The sequence below is a fragment of the Aegilops tauschii genome, chromosome 7 (assembly GCF_002575655.3).
Source record: "Aegilops tauschii subsp. strangulata cultivar AL8/78 chromosome 7, Aet v6.0, whole genome shotgun sequence".
Classification (NCBI taxonomy): Eukaryota; Viridiplantae; Streptophyta; class Magnoliopsida; order Poales; family Poaceae; genus Aegilops; species Aegilops tauschii.
In genome coordinates this window covers 554362067-554383871 of record NC_053041.3, presented here as the reverse complement: position 1 = coordinate 554383871, position 21805 = coordinate 554362067, and the positions used below count along the sequence as shown (strand labels likewise).

The 21805-nt window shown below is 46.8% G+C and overlaps 2 protein-coding genes across 4 annotated transcripts; one reads left to right on the top strand and one right to left on the bottom strand.

Moving 5' to 3' along the window:
* The first annotated feature begins 1011 nt into the window (after window positions 1–1011).
* LOC109752627 (IAA-amino acid hydrolase ILR1-like 6) lies at window positions 1012–4971 on the top strand. The gene is made up of 3 exons (XM_020311527.3): window positions 1012–1675; window positions 2441–2566; window positions 3747–4971. The coding sequence occupies exons 1-3, from the start codon at window positions 1205–1207 to the stop codon at window positions 4572–4574; spliced, it is 1425 nt and encodes a 474-aa protein (XP_020167116.1). The 5' UTR covers window positions 1012–1204; the 3' UTR covers window positions 4575–4971.
* A 6777-nt stretch (window positions 4972–11748) lies between these two features.
* LOC109752628 (uncharacterized) lies at window positions 11749–17154 on the bottom strand. 3 transcript variants are annotated; one of them, XR_002230322.4, is made up of 6 exons: window positions 16604–17147; window positions 16366–16514; window positions 16104–16272; window positions 15262–15344; window positions 14596–14715; window positions 11749–13820 (listed from the first exon to the last, which is right to left on the bottom strand). XR_002230322.4 is itself a non-coding variant. In XM_020311528.4 (5 exons), exons 1-5 carry the CDS (start codon window positions 17048–17050, stop codon window positions 12813–12815), a joined length of 1893 nt encoding a protein of 630 aa, XP_020167117.1. In that variant the 5' UTR covers window positions 17051–17154; the 3' UTR covers window positions 11749–12812. The 3 variants fall into 3 exon arrangements, 1 of the variants encoding a protein (XP_020167117.1); XR_002230323.4 differs by having other exon boundaries at window positions 12026–13820; window positions 15262–15307; XM_020311528.4 differs by lacking the exon at window positions 15262–15344 and having other exon boundaries at window positions 16604–17154.
* Window positions 17155–21805: the final 4651 nt, after the last annotated feature.

Here is a 21805-nt window from a genome sequence, read left to right as displayed (position 1 = left end):
TAATTAAAGATGAAAAGGGAAGGTGATAATGTGCCATTAGTGGTATAGATGCACATGCAAATCATTGGGAAAGAAAGATCACAGGCTCAATCAGTGCACTATTATATTTAGATCAAATAATGGGAACAGTTTGCAGTTAGCGTCACGTTGTACAACCGTCTGAAACACTGCCGGAAATGACCAGCACACAAACACGGAAGCAAAACGTAGAGACCAAGCGGACCATATTGCTGCTAGGTGCCAAGATCTACTTACCACGAAAGCTGTCCGTTCATCCATCCATGACCCCGAAATAAATACATGCGTCCACACTGAGCTAGCCACCCCAGCCCACCCCACCCCGGATTAAAGCCGCGCCATGCATAGCTGGTGGTTTTGCTGTTTCTGCACCGCTCTACTCCTCCCACAGTCCCACCTGCTACTGCCACCGAATTGAATTCCTCATGGCTTCCAGCCAACAGATCGATAGTGTAGGAATCAAACAAAAACCAATCAGCCCGAGAAATGAAGGACCCGAGAGGAAACGTTGCCGTCTCGCAGAGATTAGATTAATCTCAGCAAGCAAAAAAGCGAGCGTTCACACCAACTGATCGGCATGCCGCCGGCGGGACTAGCAGCCCAGCGCATGTGTACTAGCACTACCATATGTTTTCTTGGGTCATTCTTATCTCATGCCATGTGTACTGTTGTCTGCGTGCCAGTCCGATAGAAAACTGAAAAGAGAAAAGCACTATCATGCTAACATAATCACTTGTTTAGCAAGTTGATATTAGCATATAGTGCCGGTAAGCGTTGTGCTGATGCTGAAAGCAAAAAATACCTTTTTTCTTTACACGGATGCTGATAGCAACATGCATGGAGCGCAGCGCCTACACAATCTAGCGAGAAGCGGGGGAGCCGTCGGAGGCCACCGAAGCGTCGCTGTCGGCCGGGGCCCACGCGGCAGAAATAATGTGACGAAAGCGAGCGAGCGGTTCATCTTCATTATACGATGCGAGCACGGGGGGAATTGGATGGGAATGGAAAAGGAGAGAGATTTTTTCTTTCCGCCCTGCCAGGTGGCCTAATTTAATCCTCCCCCCTCCCCTCCCCTCCAGTGTGCGTTGCCCATCATGCATAGTTGTGTCCTAGTTGTGGTGTAGCCATCCGACCCTGTTCGTGCCCGGACACACGCAGAGCTAGCGGCACAGCGGCATCGCCATTGATGGACAGCAGGCGCTCCGTGCTTCTCTTGTTGCTGCTGCTGCTGCTGGTGGCGACGCTCATGGTGGCGGCGGCGGCGGCGTTCCTGGAGGACGACGTGGTTCTCGGCGCCGTGGCGAGGCTGGGCAAGGGCGCCAACGCCAGCGGGCGGGGCGGCCCCAGCTGCGACGTCGACGTCGACATCTCCGCCGTCGTTGGCGGGTCGTCGCGCGGGTGGAAGGAGGAGATCGCGGGGATGGCGGGGCGGCCGGAGATGGCGGCGTGGCTGCGGCGGGTGCGGCGGCGGATCCACGAGCGGCCCGAGCTGGCGTACGAGGAGGTGGAGACGAGCCGGCTGGTCCGCGAGGAGCTGGACGGCATGGGCGTCGGCTTCCGGTACCCGCTCGCGCGCACCGGCCTCGTCGCCACCATCGGCACCGGCCGCCCGCCCGTCGTCGCGCTCCGGGCCGACATGGACGCGCTGCCCATCCAGGTACGAACAAGTGCCGTCTGCCGCTGCCACCGCTGCGTGAACAGACACGTGTTCTTATGTCGCGCACGTGCGCCTTTTGCAGCCTCTGAGTGCCCATAACAAACGATCGAGCCCAGCATGCTACTCCATAGGTTCCACACAGTTTCTACTCCGTTCGTTTGCTGTTCAAGCTGTTTATCAGTAGGTTGTGGCCACTTGGTTAATGGGGCGAGAATAGATGCACCACCAATGCATTATCATTGCCCACTACAAAAACAAAAACGACTAGTTTTCTTCTAGTTTGGGCCTTCCTTCACCATTTAACTCATATTTTTTAACTTGTGGTTGCTGGGTCGACGATTGCACTTAGATAAAAGAGAAACAACAAAACAGAAAAAAGGAGTGGCCTCTGCAGGAACACGTCGCCGGTAGGACGTCGCGCGCGAACTGTCTCGATCGAGTTCGTCTCAGAAACTTGTGCATGTTTTCATCATCAGAGAGAAAGATGACAATTTGTTTTTAATCTTCCTCCTCGTTCCGGTGCCCGAAATGGCACCCGCCGTTGGTGAGACCCTGGACGCGCGGATCCCGGTTGCCATGCGAAACCCCCGTCTTTCTGAGTGCCCAGAACGGGCAGTTTTTTTCACGCCAAAAAGCCAGAGACTTGTCTCCTGCTTTTCATCGCCTTTTGTCTCTCTCTCTCACCGGGATCCCCTGTTGTTCTCGTTCGACGCCAACCAAACTTGCTTCGCTTGACACGGTTCCGTTGGGTGTGTGTGGTTGCAGGAGGCGGTGGAGTGGGAGCACAAGAGCAAGAACCCCGGGAAGATGCACGCGTGCGGCCACGACGCGCACGTCGCCATGCTGCTCGGCGCCGCCAGCATCCTCAAGGCCCGCGAGCGCCACCTCAAGGTAAATCTCTCTGAACTGAATTCTCATCAGTGGCTGCTAGCTAGCACACTGAACTTCACCTTTGAGTGGCTACGATCGTCTCTATAGCTGTCTGTAGGTTGTAGCCGTTCCTCCCGTCTGCCCGCACGCCACCATTGCCGTGCAAGGGACCCTGTACATGTCCCTCTGCTACACTGGCTGCGAGCTAGCTCTAGCTGTGCTGATGTGATCTGCAGTGCAATGCGTGCGGTTTGGGCGTAGGCACTATATTTGCTTTGCGAGAGAAGATGGAAAGGTGCATGCTTGGCTGAAAATCATATCATAAGACCGTCGTGAGCCAGACACGCGGCGGCGTAAAGTGTTAAAGCTGTCGCGGCGGCATCATCGTGTTGATGGTAGCGTCAGGAAATGAGCCGTCCGGGACAAACATTCCAAGACCCTCTGCTTTACTCGAGCTTCCTCTTCACGTGTGTCCTCGCTACTGATTAGCAATTAGGACTACTACAGTACGATTTTATCTATTTATTTAAGAATGATTAGCGACTACTAGGATTTGTAAGCGTTTAAGATGTGATCGCCGCCGTCTAATCTAGCAAAAGTCGCCAGGGTTGGTGCGGATATATGCTCGCAGTCATTCATCTGTCCCGTTGCGCCAAGGGCAGAATTTGTTCGGCTTGATTAACTGCATTTTCTCAACGTAATGCGATGCTGGTGGTACAACATTCCTTCAGTTTGGTTCACTGCTTTCAGAGGTGGATCGGATGCCCCGTGTTCGACGGAATGCTCGGTCATTATATATTACTATAACTTTGTACTAAAACAACGACGGATTACCCGGAATCCAGAGGAAGCATAAAGTTTCTAACATTATAAATTTGCTGAATTATTGTCAATTACCATCACTTCAGCAGTGACTGCAATCAAAGGGTATTAGGTCTGTGGGCACATGCGGTCATGTCCATGTCAAGTTTGCGTCGTCGTGTTCATTAAACCTGTCCTTATTACACCAGCTGCTGCTGCTCTGTCAACATGTGACGCCCAGGACCTGCAGTTAACATAGGGTCCAGTTTAACAGTAATGTATTTTATATCTTCGACTAATGTGTATGTACAGGGTACAGTGAAGCTTCTGTTCCAGTGAAGCTAATTGATTAAGTTGACTGAGAAACTAATTATACTCCGTGGCACTTGGTTGTGTACAGGGTACAGTGAAGCTCCTGTTCCAGCCAGCGGAGGAGTCCGGCGCGGGCGCGAAGCGGATGATCGAGGACGGCGCGCTGGAGGGCGTGGAGGCCATCTTCGCCGTCCACGTGTCGCACCAGCACCCGACGTCCGTGGTCGGGTCCCGGACGGGGCCGCTGCTCGCCGGCTGCGGCTTCTTCAAGGCCCATATACTCGCCCGCCGCGCCGGCGCCGACCCGGTCCTGGCCGCCTCGTCCACCATCATCAGCCTGCAGAGCCTCGTGTCCCGGGAGGCCGACCCGCTGGACTCGCAGGTGGTGTCGGTGGCCATGGTCAACGGCAGCGGCGGCGACCCGGCGGCGCCGTTGGTGCTGGGCGGCACGTTCCGGGCCTTCTCGAACGCGAGCTTCTACACGCTGCGGCGGCGGATCGAGGAGGTGATGACGCTGCAGCCGCGGGTGCACGGCTGCGAGGCCTCCGTGGACTTCTTCGAGAACCAGAGCTTCTACCCGCCCACGGTGAACCACCCGCGCATGTACGCGCACGTCAAGGCGGTGGCGCGCGCGCTGCTGGGCGACGCCGGGTACCGCGACGTGCCGCCGATGATGGGCGCCGAGGACTTCTCCTTCTACTCCCAGGCCGTCCCCGCCGGGTTCTACTACGTGGGCGTGCGCAACGAGACGCTGGGGTCCGTGCACACGGGCCACTCCCCCTACTTCATGATCGACGAGGACGTGCTCCCCACCGGCGCCGCCGTCCACGCCGCCATCGCTGAGAGGTACCTCGCCGGCGGCGCCGAGCAGCACTCCGACCCGCGGTTCGCCGGAACAGGAGCTGTGAACTCGTGATCGACCGACCGGGTCCGGCTCTGTTGGAACTCATCGATCGACCGGCGTTGCGGCTGTGGGCTGAGATCCGCGAGGGCGCCGGGATCGACCACGTCTCGTGCGCGCGGAAACGTACTGTGGTGGTTTTTCGGCCGATCACACCGTGGTCTGGGCTGTTGTTTTTCTGCGTGCTCGTGTTGGCGCTGAAACTTGTTGATACGCGGTCTCGGTTTGGTTCCTGGGTTTTGTGGCCGTGACGCGACGGCGGGAAAACATGTACGTAACTTGGCCACCGTCTTTCGGCCCTGACACATGGAGATATCCTGGACCTGGAGATTGAGAAGTACTGCCAAATATGTGTATGTCTAAGGGCAATGTATGTCTACTTCCAGTGAAGGAGTTGGTAGCTTGATACGAATTACTTTCGTCCAGTTTTTATTCGTCACCTCCCACCACCACCATCAACTGATTTTTCTCCTTTCCATTAAAAAATCAGATCTTATTAAAGGAGATATCTTGTTTCGTGCTTACTTTGGCAGGTTCTGGTTCATTCCAATCACGTAAATAAATAGGTAATTAAGAATTCAGAACTCGCATCATATATTTAAGATTACCTTCTTAAAATATAGGCGTAATATTTTTCTCGATAACCTTCCAAAACAAAATGAGATATTTCTCAATAACAAATCATTAATCCTGCGCACTATGTCATTATTATTATCTCCGCTATTAATTGACTATAACAAGTTTTCTAAACAACAAAAAAACATATCTTTTACTTGTGGGCGTAACCATCCGCGCGCCCCTACAGAGAACGCCGTGCGCGACACCACGGAGGATGTCGCAGCCGGGCCTAACACTTGCATGATACTCGAGAATGCCAAGGCGTACATCACGACGTCAAGGAAGGCCATGACGGAAGGCATGTCGTCATACCACCACGTACATGTGTTCGTGGACACGGTCATATCATATTTCTTGTCATTAATACACAGAGACACACATACTACATTCTCAAATCAAGTGTGTCCATTCAAACGTCAAGAAATTCGTTAAGGAAATGTGCCCTACAATACTTGGTAGTCGTCGTCATTCGTAGCAGCCATTCATGCAAGGAAATCAAGCGTTGAATCAATTTGGAAATAAAATCACTTAATGTAATTAATTAACTAGACGGTTAATTATGTATGCAATTAATTAGGTCCATTTAAATAGAAATTATTTTTTGCACCCAATCAATTTTGAGACCAAGTCATTAATGTAATTAATGGTTTAGGTAGACACTTAATTATGCCTAAAGATAATTAGAAGTAGAGATTTTCTCCAATTAGGTGGGTAATTAGTCGATTTGGTTGGCAGTTAATCAGGCGTGCAAAGAATTAGATAGGTTGTTAATTATTTATGTAATTAATTAATTAAGCAAGCAGTTTTATCACGTTGAATCATTTTAAAAGCGCTCGTCGGCAAGGACAATCAACAGGCTCTCAGCGACATGGACGAGCACCACTTGCCAACATGGACAACAGACACCATGCGCCTGCGACATGGACGACCTAGCGTTCACCAAGATGGATGACGACCATGCTCTGCAGGATGTCCACATGTTGACGGTTTCCGAAACGTTCGCGGATGAGTACAACACGACACTAGATTGGCGAGGTGGTTCATGCTATAGTTGAAAGGGAGAGTGCTCCATGAATAAGAAGGAAAAAGAAACTAAAGCGGCCAAGTGGTCCATGGTGTTGGAGATGGAAAGAGTGTTCCAAAAATATAAAGCGAAACAAGAAAGAAAGAGTATTATAAAAAAATAAGTAGGAATGAGAATTAAAACTGGCGAGGAAGGAGGAAGAAGAAGAAGATGAGACGTCGCTAACAAACGCGTTGATGTTGGCGTCAACGAAACGGGTTGGCGAAGAGACTAGAAGTAGAAGATGTGGGTCAACGAAACGGGTTGGCGAAGAGACTAGGAGTAGAAGATGTGGGGAAGGACGAGGAAGAGAAGAACATCAATTATCCCTTCTAGCAATGAATGGTATCTGGGCTGGAGGTGGAGCTTATTGGTGAGTAGGAATACATTCAGGTTGCCACTTACCTCCCATGTCAGTGTGCATTTGCGAAGTTGAATGGACCTTTGAGACTAATCTCTATAGTTATTTATTATTTTGTGTCAATAGTATGTGTTAGTTTAATCCACTTTATTATACAGTAAATATGAAAATTTTCATCTTTGTTGCAACGCATGACGAAGGTGAGGTGGGTGTCATTTGATTTTAAAGAAGGAGGCTCCAGCGAGAAATGTCTACTACGACGGGAAACCGAGTGAGAAAGGGAGGGTCCGAGAGAAAAAGGAGGCGATATGTTGTGGGGTGGGGTTTTTATATTGGGCCCATGTGTTGGAAATAACATGGGGGTAGTCTGAACAACCATATTTCTCCCCCATATATGGTCTAAACTTGGGGGAGCCCGGACTGTCCATACGGTTGAATTTTGAAGAGCCTACTAAGCGTTCGTTTGATGTCCGAACACGTCCGGACTTTTGAGAACAAATGAGTTTTGATCTTACAGACAACCTTAATCATTTGTTTAATTAATTTATATATGCATAGCCCGTAGCAACGCACGGGCGTTCTGCTAGTAATGGTGGCATATGGATACAAATGTCCCATGACAAAAAGTAGTTTGAGGCACTTATATTTATTTCTTCTCCCCAATGCAAGCTACAACTAGTTGGCCTTTATTAAAAAATCGAAAATAAAGACTCTAGTACACATGCATCTTTACTTTTCACTCCAACCTTCTTAGCTTTTGAGACCGGACCACACTTATTCTCCAAGCACCCGCCTCCTGTAGAGGACCCCGCTTCTCTATTGGAACCTACTTTACCTGATATCCTATCCTACATGACATACGAGGTATCACCGTAGGGCTATGCATTGTACATGCCCTAATGGTGGCATTTTCTTTTCTCAACCTTTTCTGTCGAATTTTCCTGTTGCAGCGACGTGCAGTCAACAATATGTCGGACCTGTGCAAGTATTAGGTTCTTCAGTTAAGCAAAGACACCGATTCAGTTAATGCACGGTTAGGATCACCCGAGGTTACCAAGATCTGACGGCTCGCCTTCGTTGACTTCTACCTTGCGCCATTTACTGTTACAGTTTTGCATGTAACATTTCTTACCGTTGTCACTGGCTCTATAACTTGGTCATTCAATCCTGATAGATAACTCTCAAACAAAACTTATAGCTAAAATATCCGCTAGCATACTCAATTCTTGCACCTCCAGATAAAAACCCCAACAAGATCCCGATCTTTGGGTATTCTATCAAATGAAAAGCCCCGCAAAGAAAAGGAAAATAAGGATTTGGGGCCTAAGGGCATCTCCAAGGCCATCCCTCAAAGAGCCTGCAAATGTTCAGACCGAGCTATCCAATTTGACTTTTGTCACGACCTGGTCCCTGATAGGGGCCCGAATCACTGCGCTTACTGTGTCAGTCCCTGGATCAATAGCTCAGACACACAGTCGGTGATGAAATACCAAGAATACAACACATATCATGGTATTACATTATAGATCTAGTGCTTTACAATACACACCTGCTTTGCTCATGGGCTAGCTTAGTATACAATCATGCAGCGGAGATCATATTCTAGTGAAAGGATCGAGAAGAGGGGTCTAGAGAGGGGGGTGATTAGACCCTTCACAAGTAAAAGTGGCAGCTTTCAGTTTCTTTAAGTTAAGGTTGAGTTTAGCAAATGTTAATGGGCACACAATACATTTTACACAAGCATAGAAAGAGTATGAGCAACAAAAAGAGTAAAGCATGCAAGTGCAAGAATGTAAAGGGATGGGATTGGAGTGTGCAACACATGTTAATGGGCACACAATACATTTTTACACAAGCATAGAAAGAGTATGAGCAGCTGAAAGAGTAAAGCATGCAAGTGCAAGAATGTAAAGTGATGGGATTGGAGTGTGCAAACGCAGTCGAGACGCGGAGAATTTTTGGCATGGTTCCGATAGGTGGTGCTATCGTACATCCACGTTGATGGAGACTTCAACCCACAAAGGGTAACGGTTGCGCGAGTCCACGAAGGGCTCCACCCATCAAGGGTCCACGAAGAAGGAACCTTGTCTATCCCACCATAGCCATCGTCCACGAAGGACTTGCCTCACTCGGGTAGATTTTCACGAAGTAGGCGATCTCCTTGCCCTTACAAACTTCTTGGTTCAACTCCACATCATGTCGGAGGCACCCAAGCGACACCTAACCAATCTGGGAGACACCACTCTCCAAAAGGTAATAGACAGTGTGTTGATGACGAACTCCTGGCTCTTGTGCTTCAAATGATAGTCTCCCCAACACTCAACTCTCTCTTACAGATTTGGCTATGGTGGAAAAAGGATTTGAGTGGAAAGCAACTTGAGGAAGACTAGAAATCAAGGTTCAAATGGTAGGAATGGAATCTCTTGATCTCAACACATGAGTAGGTGGTTCTCTCTCAGAAAATGAATGATGAAAGTGTAGGCACGTTCTGATGGCTCTCCTCTATGAGGAAGAAGGGGTGGAGGTATATAGCCTCCACACAAAATCCAACCGTTACACACTTTTGACCCATTTCGGTGGCACCAATCCGTGCAAAATATGAGCGTTAGGAATCTCGGTGGGACCGACGGGAACAACTCGGTGGGAACGATGTGCTAGGGCTTAGGGAAAACCTCATCTCAGTGGCGCCGATCGCATCATCTTGGTGGGACTGAAGTGAAGCAACAAGGAAACAAAGAATCAGTCAAACCATCTCGGTGAGACTGACTGCAACATCTCGGTGGGACCGAAGTGATTGCAACAAGTCACAGAGCGCTGGCAAGGCCATCTCGGTGGGACCGAGATCCATATCGGTGGAACCGAATTGTTAGGGTTTTGGCAGTGGCTAAGTCCGGATGAACACGGTGGCTCCGGATGGGAAATATCGGTTGGGTCGAGTTGGGAATTGGGTTTGGACATATTTGGATGGAGAAAGTGGTTGAGGATTTTGGAGAAATATCACTAAGCACTTGAGCAACAAGATCATTAAGCAACACATCATCCCCTTTTAATAGTATTGGCTTTCCTATGGACTCAATATGATATTGGATCACTTAAACAAAAATGTAGAGTCTTAGAGTTTTTGACAATCCTTGTTCTTAGCATTTTGAAGGGGTTCCACATCCTCTTGTCCTTACCATGGCACTGTTGAAATTATCTGAAATATACTAGATAAAACTATTAGTCCAACAAAAGATATGTTGACATTAATTACCAAAATCACCCAGGGGGCACTTGTGCTTTCATCTAGTCTTGTGTCGCCCATCCACTCACAGGCAAGAGTTGAGTATAGCGTCGTAACCATACTCCATAGCTTTCCTTCGATATGATAAACCTGCAACATGATACGTTGCAACCACAAGGATCAATACATTGAATGTATTGGCTAGCTTCCTCGGGATTGGCTTGGGAGAAGTAAACGTGCAAGGTGGTGTGGCTGATTTTCCTTTTGGGCGAAGATAGTTTTTCCTACCTTTGTATAGTGGTCTACTCTAATAGTTGGACATACCGTATCACGAGGTAGTCCTGGACAGATCGTATCACGTAACCATCCAATATAAGCAGTTTGGGTATGTGGACTTCCGCCTCACACGGTTGCGCCAAGCCTTTCTCCAAAGACCCTGATACACACCAGTCCTCAGATATCAGCTCCACACTCCCCTTTGGTCCAACCCATTGCTTTTATTAAAAGAGGTGATGAGATCAAACTGACAATTCTCAGATGAGTTGCTCAAAAGTTATCCATAACCAGGGACACGGCTAATCATGATTAGTTTATACACTCTGCAGAGGTTTGTGTACTTTACCCGTGATTCCCCATCACACCTTCCTGCTACTAAACTTCATGTGAAGTACCTTGGTAGATCAAGATGAGACTTTTGGGAAGTAGTAGCCCTCTCAGAAAAGGCAGACCCAGTCCGGTTTCCCTACATGCAAATCTACATTTGCTGATCGCGCCCAGAAGGGTTCCCAGAACTTACTTGGTCCAGACAGAGTCCATATTGTCTCACGGTTACACATGGAAACTACTCAACTTTGAACTCGTACAATCTCTTTGATACAATTCCCCACCAAAGGCTACACTCCGATGACCCAAACAAAGCCAGTCCACCCAGATCAATTCATTAATTAAGTAGTAGTTAAGTAGTCAACTATAAGTAACCTTTAATGTGATCCCAATCCATGTTATAGCAGCTAAGCAACTATTTCGTTGGTTACAAGGTCAGGGTATGATGGACCTACATTCCTTCTACTGGGTCTTGTAAGCATAAAGTAAAATCCTATATAGGTTTCCTAGTTGAAAACAACTACAAGGCCATGAGCAGGGGTGCGTGGAAGCTATTTATCCATGTGCCAGAACCATGAGTTGGTTACGAGATTTTATGAGTTTCAACTCTATGTGGCAGAATCATGAGTTAGTTACGAGATTTTATCAATTTCAACTCTAGCTGACCCCAACTTGTTTGGGACCAAAGGATTTATTTTTGGGTAACCATCAATTTTATTGTCCTATACTCTACATGCCCAGTTATGTGTGTACTTGTTTTCGTTGGGAGGATTCTGGTGAAGTACATGCACTACACTTGATTGAAAATAAGTGAGTAGTTATGTTGTTGCTATCCTCACACAAGCAATTTAATTCTCTAATAGGTGTCAAACACCAGAAATAAATGGGAATCAACTAGTGCGCAATTTCAAGTTAAATGAGGTTCAGCCGATAGTGCACCATTATCTCTTACCAAGTTCTGCATGGTAATGCTTTTGGGCAATTCTAGCTTCCTGAAATGCTATTTTTGTGGCGAGTGATGCTCTCATTCAGCTATATAATCATTTTGTAGCTACAACCTCCTCCAATTTGCTTATTTCATGGTAGTAGTTTCACCTCGGTGTTCAGATAAAGATGTTAGAATGGATTTTCTATAGGCATAATTCCACAGCTGGGTGGCACCAATGAATCACAGTATTGACATACGTATGAGGCATAATTCCACAGATGGGTGGCACCAATGAATCACAAGATTGACATACGTATGAACTACAATTCACAATACTGTGCTAAATTCTTGTCATCATGATGAAAGCACATTATGGAATGCTCTTGATAGAAATATCATGAAATAGAAATATTATCATATAAAGTCAAGGAATGGAATAGAGTCAGCGAATGAAGCATATTCATTAACAATTCCATTTACAGATCAAAAATGAATAAAAAGGAAGATTACTTCATAATCAGTGATTCCGAAGCAGCAGCATATTGATTCATATTGTCCTAAAGCCAGTGCTTACACTGCCAATGAAGTTTGGCCAAAGAAACCGCAGAATATTCAGAGCCCTAGCAGTGCAAGGTTTTCATCACACCCACTGAAACTGTTAGAACTATTAGAACAAACCATATGGCAATTTACTTCGACAGCCGCACTGGAACTGAACAATCTGAAGTACAGCCTGTATTCTCGGCAAATGGCATTACACATGCATGTGGTGACTCCACCACATGGGATCCAGGCATTGCGTCATATAGGAGATTGTATGAGTGCAAAAACTGGGAAAGTGCTACAGTATGTTAGGTACCACTAATCAACAAGATTTTGAAGTCTTGGTAATTCTTTTTGCCCAACTTGCTCAAATTTTCACTAATCAACTGGAGCTCTGGATCAGCACGTCTCTGGTGGTGCTGTACTTTTTTTTGACGAATGGCAGGTGCTCTGCCTTTGCATTATAGATAGAGAATGTACAAGGGAGTTGCCATTAGGCACAGTACAAAAAATTAGCCCTGACCATCAGTCTAGTTCAGGTGGCAGTCTAAGTAAGGCTACCCTTAAATGGTTGAGGTCAGAGATAATCAAGGAGGCAACATCGTCAGTGGTTGAAGAAACATGGTTGAAGATACATTCCAAATGTTCCAGGCGGCACATGGCTTGCTGGGCGTCTTGCTTGTGGGCAGAGGTGTGGCGAGCCCACCAGTCTTGAACAGTTGGGACCTGAATGTTGTTGTAGCTGGTAGCAGCATCTTGGTTGGGGTGCAGTCTACAGTGCAGCTTGAATTGCACTTTGGCAGTAAACGGGCAGTGGCAGAACAGGTGAGCCGCGGTTTCAAGTGTCTGATCATAGAGAAGATGTGTCTTCGTGGTCGCAGCCTCTTGCTTGTAATCTGTCAGCAGTGGGAAGCCTATTTTGTGCCGGTTTCCCACTCACTTAACTGTGGATAGGGAAATTCTACCTCATATCCCGTGGCATCCGGAGGAGATTCCGTTGGCGGTGCTAGCGGTGGATCACCAACTTTATCAGCAAAAACACCGTCGCGATACACATCCCGGGAGAGTATCCGGATCTCCCTGAAGATCTCCTCTGGTGACTTTACCTGACCACCCATAACATTTTCAATTATGTACTCCTCATTTTCTGAAATATACTTGTCAACAGCTGTCATCGCCTGTTTGGAGTAGTAACCATAATTCGCTACCCAAAACGAGGGGGTATGAGTTCTTATTGGCCGAGCCGCACCGGCTGCAGCAGCACCGGCTGCAGCCGCACTGGCTTCAGCAGCACCGGCTGCAGCCTCAGGTTCAACATCCAAAGTGGTTCGTGTATCATCAGTCATGGACTCGCAAACTGCTTCAAAAACTGACTGGAGGCGGGCTGATTCTGACAAGTGAATGCTGATGATCATGATAGCTTGTCTAAGGTCTGTGGGCCTTCCATCTGACTTGCGTATCACATGAAATGCGTGACGGAGTGCATGAATGCCAATCCACGTGTCCTTGACGTCGTCTCCACCAAGACCGCCATAAGTAGAACTGCTTGTGAACTGTAGCGTTTTATGGTCTTCATTTGTTATGTATAACCACCCTGTGATATCTGGTTTCATGACAAATGTTCCCCGCTCACTTCTCCAAGCTCTGGAATACAGGTCTCTTGCTGAAAAAGACATGCGGAATGACGCTTTGCAATGTTGAATTATTACATGGAATGCGCCAGCTCCTCCTGCCGTGTACACCTTGCAGCCAGGTCCATAACGCTTGGAGAGATCAACACGTTTGCCATAATCATAAGAATTCTGGCGCATTTGCGCTATTACACTTTTGAAGCTTAATAAGACTTCTTTGAAACCATCATCCAAACACAGAATGGCTATGTTCCTTGCCTTCAAATCTTCGATTTGATTCATTGCATTTCTCTGCAAAAATCATCAAAAAGATAATTTCACAATTTGCATTTGATAGTGAAAAAAAGGAATACATGCATTAACATCGTTAACTAATGATCCTTGCTTAGTGTGCCTAGGCTGTAAAGAAGCCACTGGGGTGATTCCATATCTTTCCTTATCGGTATAGATAAATGAGAAAGCCAGCGAATTGCGGCGAACCGTAACGCAAATCAATGAGCAAAAAGCATCTAGCGTGCACTAATGTTAGTAACAATTGTTATCAGAGTAGCTAGAGTTGATGATCCTGAGCGATGTCAGATCCTGGCCATAGCAACTCCCACACTCCACCTCACCAGAACCAGTGTCAGTCCTTCATCGGCACCGAATGTCCACGTTACCATATGGCTTGTGGGCGGCATCAAGTATTTGATCTCGACGCAGACAGACTAAGCCGAGTGGAGCCTCTTCATGAAGGTGATGTTGCAAGCTCACGGCTTCTAGGAGGCGATTGAGTATGGCAGCATAGAAATCAAGGAGGATTGCATGTGATGGAGGCCATCCTCCACTTAATGCCGCAAGAACATAAAATAAATGTTTCTCCAAATGGTAAAATAAAACATGAGCAAATTTCACAGGTCAACATAACTCTAGTACTACAGCATTTACAATTTTCCTTGGAATTTTTAGATCATTAGAATTATCTGAAAATTAGAGTATAGGTACACCCCAGCTCAAAAAATCACTCTGTTTGACAATTATTATTTTACAAGATTTTAAGAATAATATAAATTCTGTGATTTCATACCAGCTTCCTTGATGAAAAAAATCTATAATATTGCAACTGAGATAAGACATGGCGTGAAGAGAACATCTTGTTCAGCAGTTTTCTCTGATACATTAGAATGGATATCAAAGGATCATGAACCTGCAACATAGAATTATCATTCAGATGAGATACACTTATATTGGACTGTGGAGGTGAGTGTAGGAGTCTAGCCCAAGTTGCCCATGTGTGCTTGTACATATCTATACGTACCAAGGATAGGAAGGAGTGATTCCAGAAATTAAATACATATGGTGAGGTAAGTTTCTTGATAGGAACAGCAGGCAACATAAGATTTTGGAGTTTGATTGGGTACAAACTAGATGATACATATGAGTATGGTTGCAGTATAATTTGAAGATATTAAATTATTTGGAACATGAATATTTTATGAATAATATAAGAACTAAAACTTAAAATACATATGAGTTATTGTATTTAATTAAGAGTCTTTTCCTATGCATGTCAGGTGTGCATGTTGAGAGAAATAGGTTAGTGAGGGCTAGCTATTTAGATATAGAAGAGTTCCAGCACAGTTCCCACGCCATAGAAAGATGATCAAGCATCCAAATATAACAAAATGTAAGGAATAATGTGCCAAATGATAACCAAAAACATGAAGATCATCATAAAGATCAGAAGGAATACTTGTAACTTCGGAACGGTAAAGTGAATGCATTTGATGCTCCCCTTGCTAGCATCCGAAAGATCCAACACCATAAGAGGACAAACTACACAAGTTAAAACTGGTAAACCTAACTGTGAGAAGTGACCCGTACAAAAGAGCTAAAGCATATACAAGATGTAAAGCAACAACACAAGAAAGGGAAAGTGGACAGGCCAACTCTTGCTGGGAAAATCTAATGGTCCTAGGTCCAGCTTATTGAATTGGAACACATCAAGATTGAAAAAAAAACAAGCATGCCTAAGATTCATGTATCTTGGGGAGAACTCTTACGCATGAGAAACATACTGGATGTCACAAGTCACAACTTACAAATAGTTAGCATATCAACAATTAACTACAAGGTTGACTACATATTATAAAACAAAAATGGTATTATTTTCATTTTTCAAATCTTATTAAATTCTTTACATATTGATTATGAAAGTTAGAGATGTTTGAATTGCACCCAGAGGGCAGTAGCCATAGCAATGCTGATGTACAAAGAGCAAGCACATGAATTTTGCACAGCAAAATTGTAACAGGTTGCTGCTATGACATGAATCCATACGGTTTCAGCAGTTTAAGAATCACTGCATACTCAATCATGACGCCATAAATTTTGTTTCAACTTAGAAATTACAGCTATGGCAGAATATAGATGTAAGACTAATTCTCATAACTATTTTCAAAGGTGTATAGAAATTTCACATAGAAAAATCACAGTAGAATGCCAATTTAAGAAAAATATGCTCATGCATATAATAAGAACACACCCATAATAGATCGACGACTAACAAAAATGTAAGTAAGTTGATTAAATAACCTTTTGTGCCAGTATAATTCCACAGATGCTGTCAAAATTTGGAGGCCCTAGGTCCAACTTATTGAATTGCTTCTCACAACAAAGTTCAACATTCATAACTGTAGCATCAGCAAAGTTACCAATGTAATGAAATCCATGTGAGTTGCCTCCAAACTTCTCAGGTAGAAACCTGAAAGAAGCATGAGAGATCGATCAATTTTAGGACTGTGAGTAGGTAATCGGTAAATCCCAATGATTAAATTTAAAACCACTACTAATCTACCTTGAAGGTGAGCAAGGAGTAGAAACAATAAATGATCTACACTTCAGATTATTCTTGGGGCCCTTGCTATCAGATGCGGAAACAAAAGAATCCTGAAGTAGCACCTTCACTCCATCAAACGCATGACCAAAGACATCCTCAAACAGCACCTTCCGAGAGAGAAAATTGTCAAAATTCGAGATGGGGTCTTAATTGTCTCTTATAAAACAGTAGATAGAGCAAGCGGTAGCAGCATTACCTCAACCTCTTCGGATGCGCGTATCATCGCCGGGCAGTTGTACGGCGCCCTGTCCCCGCCACCTCCTCCTAGATTCACGGCCACCTCCGCGCTCCTCCATGGCTTGGTCTCCTCGTACTGGATCTGGTCCCTCCTAGCCAGCGTGATCGAAGCGGCGTACCGTCGCAACCAAGTAGGACACTTGTAGCCGCACCTCGCCGCGACCGCCGCCTCCACCAGCCGGATCTCACTCGGACCATTCGCCGGCACGGGCGCCCCCGCGCGGCTCACCAGCTTGGAGTGTACCTTGAGAGTCGACAGGTCCGCCATGAACCCCGAGCCGTCGGCGACTCGTCCTACCACTTGCTTCGTGAAGATGCGCCCACGGGGAAGGACCGGCGCGGTGTAGGTGGCGTGGCCACATCGCACCAGCGCGGTCCATGCGCCGCGCCACGGCCATGGACCCATGTCGCCGCGCCGCCGTCTCTACTCCTCGGCGAAACCCTCCTCTTCTCGGGGGTGGGGGTGGGGGTGGGGAGAGTAAATAGGATAAAACTACCAGTACTTCACAGCCAGGGTTTCAAAAAACTACTGATTTTTAATTTTTCTCAGATAACTATCAAATAAGCGGTCGGCTGTTTCAAAAAACCCTAATCATAGAGTGCTTTAAAATTGATCGCGATTATGATAGTTGGGACCCGCATGTAAGAAAACCGTTTGTTTGACCGTCTGTTTGACCGTTACCTTACATGTGGGGTCCACATGTCAGTGTCCCTTTGTCATATTCTAATATAAAAATATGTTCTTTATACATTCACAGACAACCCCTATAAGTTTTCTAAAAAAGCAATCGGGTCCCTGAATGTTTTTTAGAAAAAGCAATCAGGCCCTTGAGGATAACCCGCGTGCGCCAGAGAAACGGCGTCGGCAGCTCGCCGGCGGCCAAGTCGCCGGCCAGGCGAAAGGAGGCGGGCGCACTGGGTGGCGGAGTTCCCTGCCGGGCACCGCCGCTGCTCCTGGCCATGGCGCGCAGTGGCCCGTGCTCCTGTGCGCGGGGGCCTGAGCCCCTGGCATGGCGCGCGGTGGCGCGTGCTCCTGTGCGCGGCGGCCTGAGCCCCTGGCCATGGCGCGACTGATGGTGGCCCGTGCTCCTTGGGCGGCTGGTGGCGGCCCGTTCTTTTAGCGCTGCTAGCGGCGACCCTTGCGGGCATGCTCCTGGCCATGGCACACGGATGCCAGCGGCATGTGCTCCTGTGCTGCGGCTGCTCCTCCGTGCGACCTTCATTCCCGTCATCGATCTTGTCTTAGCGCGCGACAGATGGTGGAGGTGGCCGTCGGCGGGTGGGGGTAGTCGGGCAAGGGGAGAGGAAGAAGAAAGAGCCAAAGGAGAGAAGTGAAGATAGAGGAAGAAGAGATAACTTACACGTGGGTCTCACATGTAAGGTCACGGTCAAACATAACGGTCAAACAAACGGATTGTTTAGAGGTGGGCCCGACCTGTCATAAAATGGTTTAAATCGCTAGCAACGAGTGTTTTGGGTTTTTTGAAACAGCCGACCGCTCAATTGGTAGTTATCTGAGAAAAAATAAAAACCAATAGTTTTTTGGAACCTTAGCCCGTAAAATAGTAGTTTTATGCTATTTACTCGGATGGGGAATGCGAGCGGAGCGAGGAGGCGAGGACCCGGGGCAGACGTGACGAGAAAGAGGCGGTTCCGTTTAGGCTCTGGGGGCGAGTCTAGTTTGTGGCTAGACTTGGTGCATGGAGCAGGCCCTCCTTTCGCCGTCAGATTTTTACAATAGAGCGTCTGTGATTGTGGAATACTGGCTGTGCCTTGGCGGTGTCGCTGGACTAGGACCAGAAGATTCCCGCCCGGGCGCCTACCACTTTTCTGACACCTTTGAGGAGTCTGGCTCTTGGCTTGCTACGCGCGGTGCATGGTCTGGGACTCCGAGATAAGAGGCCACGCCATCGAGCAACAGCCATTTTCCGTAGAAACGGCGTAGCGGTGTACATCGTCATTTTGCGTCCTTTGCATATACCGGGCAAAACGGGGTGTACCAGCCGTGGTGCCAGAAGTGTTGTTGACTCCTTGAGGCCACCCCTTGACCGGACCGTGACCCAGAGAGCCAAGTACTGCAGCACCTGTCATTTTGAAAAAAAGGCTAGGCCTAGAGGGTGCGTGCACGCAGAACCATCTAGAGACCGATGCATATCACTATGATACTACCAATATTACTTTTTTTTAGAACTACCTTAATCTTTACTCTTATAAAAAACGAGTTGATGATAATGATGTACCTGTCATCTGCAATATGTCGTCTGATCTATACCTGACGACTAGAAAGCAAACGGTGACAATTTTGCAAAAAGATGCCCGCATCTCTATCCACATTTGCAGATAAGGCCTTCCCTCGTTCATCCTTATCTCCCACAATCTCATTGTTGAGCAATTAAAAAAGAAGCCTCTGGAACAATCTGGTATGGTGGCTGCTGTCGGCGTCGTCCATCCCCATGTCTCCACTCGGTCCGACCACCAATCACCACCACGCCCCACTCCTCCTCACCTTATCTCTTCTCTTTCTTGAGATATCATTAGTTTTTACACATGGATTACACCCGCATGGGTCAATCACAACAGGTGTTTTGTAAAAGAATGCATTTTGAGTTACTTGATAAAGCGTGTATATGAAGTTTGAACATTGCAGAGAAAATGCTAGCAAGTCACGTTATTCTCGTTGGTTTTTTGTGTTGGTTACGACATCTCCAACCCGCAAATTTGTTTCCGCATCCGTCTGCGAACAGGGGGCAATCCACCAACATTGATGTAGAAGCCAGCCATCCAACGCTAGCCGCATAAAATTCAAACCGCTTTTCAACTAAATCGAACAAATTACATGCAAACCGAATGATTTTCATACAAACCGGAGCAATTCATTACATTCGGACATATTTGTACCAAATTATAGCAGACTATGCTAGTCTAATCAACTAGTCTAAGGCTAAGGGTCCACCATGGAAAAAACTCTAAGACGGTAGGAGGCGATCGCGAGGCGGTTGCGCTGCTAAGCTAGGGTTAGGGTTTCTTGGTGGGGGCGGTGCGGTTCCTGGCGGTGTCTAAGGCTGTGACGGCGCATGCTTGGCACGGGTCGGGGTCTTTCCTCCCCACCAGCGGCGGCGCTGATGACGGAGAGGCGGGGGTGCGGGGCGGCTGATACAAAGAAGATGGTGACCCCAAAGTCGACGACGGTGGCGATCTCAACTCCGCCTGCTAGATGGGTGGGAGGTTCAACGAGTGGGGGTTCTTCAAAGTCCCTCGTCAAGTGCAATACTCCAGATACGGCTGCAACCCTTTCAGTGAGACAGGGGGGATGGTGCTGATGGATAAAGAGGTGGACGACGTCATCTTTGCTGAACCAGAGCAGGCACATCCAAGACCTTCACGGTGGTCGGCGGTGGGGAAGGTTTGTTCATCTAGACCTCTTAAGATGTCTGCTTTGGAAATGACTCTACCCAGAGCGTGGGGTCTGCATAAGGAAGCATGTTTCAGTGATCTTGGGTCCAACACTTTTGAGGTTCAGTTTGGATGAGAGGGAAACTGAAACATGTTATGTGGTCCGTGGCAATATGACTTATGTGTGCTGATAATGAAGGAATATGAAGGCGATGTAAGACCGTCGGAGATGGTGTTCGACAAGATAGATATTTGGGTCCGGGTGACTAATCTATCCCCGGACAAGAGAACGCCGACATTTGGAAGAGCCCTAGGCAACTTGAAAGTGCTAGTTGTCGACTAGAGGGGGGGTGAATAGGCGATTTTTATGAAAGTCTTCAAAACAGGCAATGTCTTCGAAGACGTGCAAACAAAACAATAACTAAACAGGATGCAACGGAAGATAAACTACACTAGGCATGCATTGATGTCAAAGTGCAGTATAAGTGATCCACGAAGACAAGTAGTAGATAGGTAGAATAGATCAGGTCTGGAAGATAGTGTGAAGACAAATATGCAATCAGAGAGGATGTCTTCACACAATGTCTTCGAACAGAACATGCATGTAAGACTTCACGAAACTAAACAATAAGTAAAGGAATGAGGTGATAGAACCAGTTGCTCGATGAAGACAAAGGATTTGTTAGACCAGTTCCAGTTGCTATGACAATTGTATGTCTGGTTAGGGAGGCTGAGATTGAACTCAGAACACCATGTCTTCACCTTATTCCCCTTGAGCTAAGACCCGCAAATCTCGCCTAATCACTCAGGTAAGTCTTCAAGGTAGACTTTCAAACCTTCACAGACTTCGTTCATCGGCAATCTACAATGACTCTTGGATGCTCAGAACGCGATGCCTAACCGACTAGAAGATCACAGTCTTCAAGTGTAATAAGTCTTCGGTTCACGCGGAACAGAAAGGCCTCAGTGATGCTCAAAACACTTTGGGCTCTGGTGTTTTGGATTTGTCCTCGCAAGGATTCTCTCTCAAAGGCTTTGGAGGTGGGTTGCTCTCAAATGACAAAAGCCGTGCATAATACTCGGATCAACCACCAACTTATGGTGGAGGGGGTGGGCTATTTATAGCCAGGAGGCAACCCGACATGATATGTCCGAAATGACCCTGGGTCAATGGACAACCGACACATGTCCAATGGTCGGATTTCAAACTCACGCGACAGCTTAACTTGGGCTCCAAGGAAAGCTGACTCAACCAACTCTGGAAGAGATTTTTTTCTCATTATCTTCACTCGAAGACATAGAATTTTAGGTTGAGCATCACATTAGTTTTCTGACTTTGTTTACCTCAACCCCACTTAACAGTTTGGTGGTTCCTATGAGTTAGGAAAGAAGAAAGTGAAACTACGAAAGAAACTATGTCTTCGCGCTCCATTGACTTCAAGTGAATGTCTTCACGTGTCATTATCTTCAACACAAATGTATTCACGAACCATCATTGTTTTCAATGTCTTCATACATTTTTAGGGGTCATCTTCGATGGGTAAACCAAATCAATAGGGACTTCTACCTGTGTTCTTCTGCGAATCTCACAAACACATTAGTCCCTCAACCAAGTTTGTCATCAATACTCCAAAATCAACTATGGTTGGCACTAGATGCACTTACAATCTCCCCCTTTTTGGTGATTGATGACAAACTTGTTGAAGTTTTCAACGGGGATAAAATATGTGAAAGTTAAACGTGGTCATTGGCTTCATGAATTTGAAGG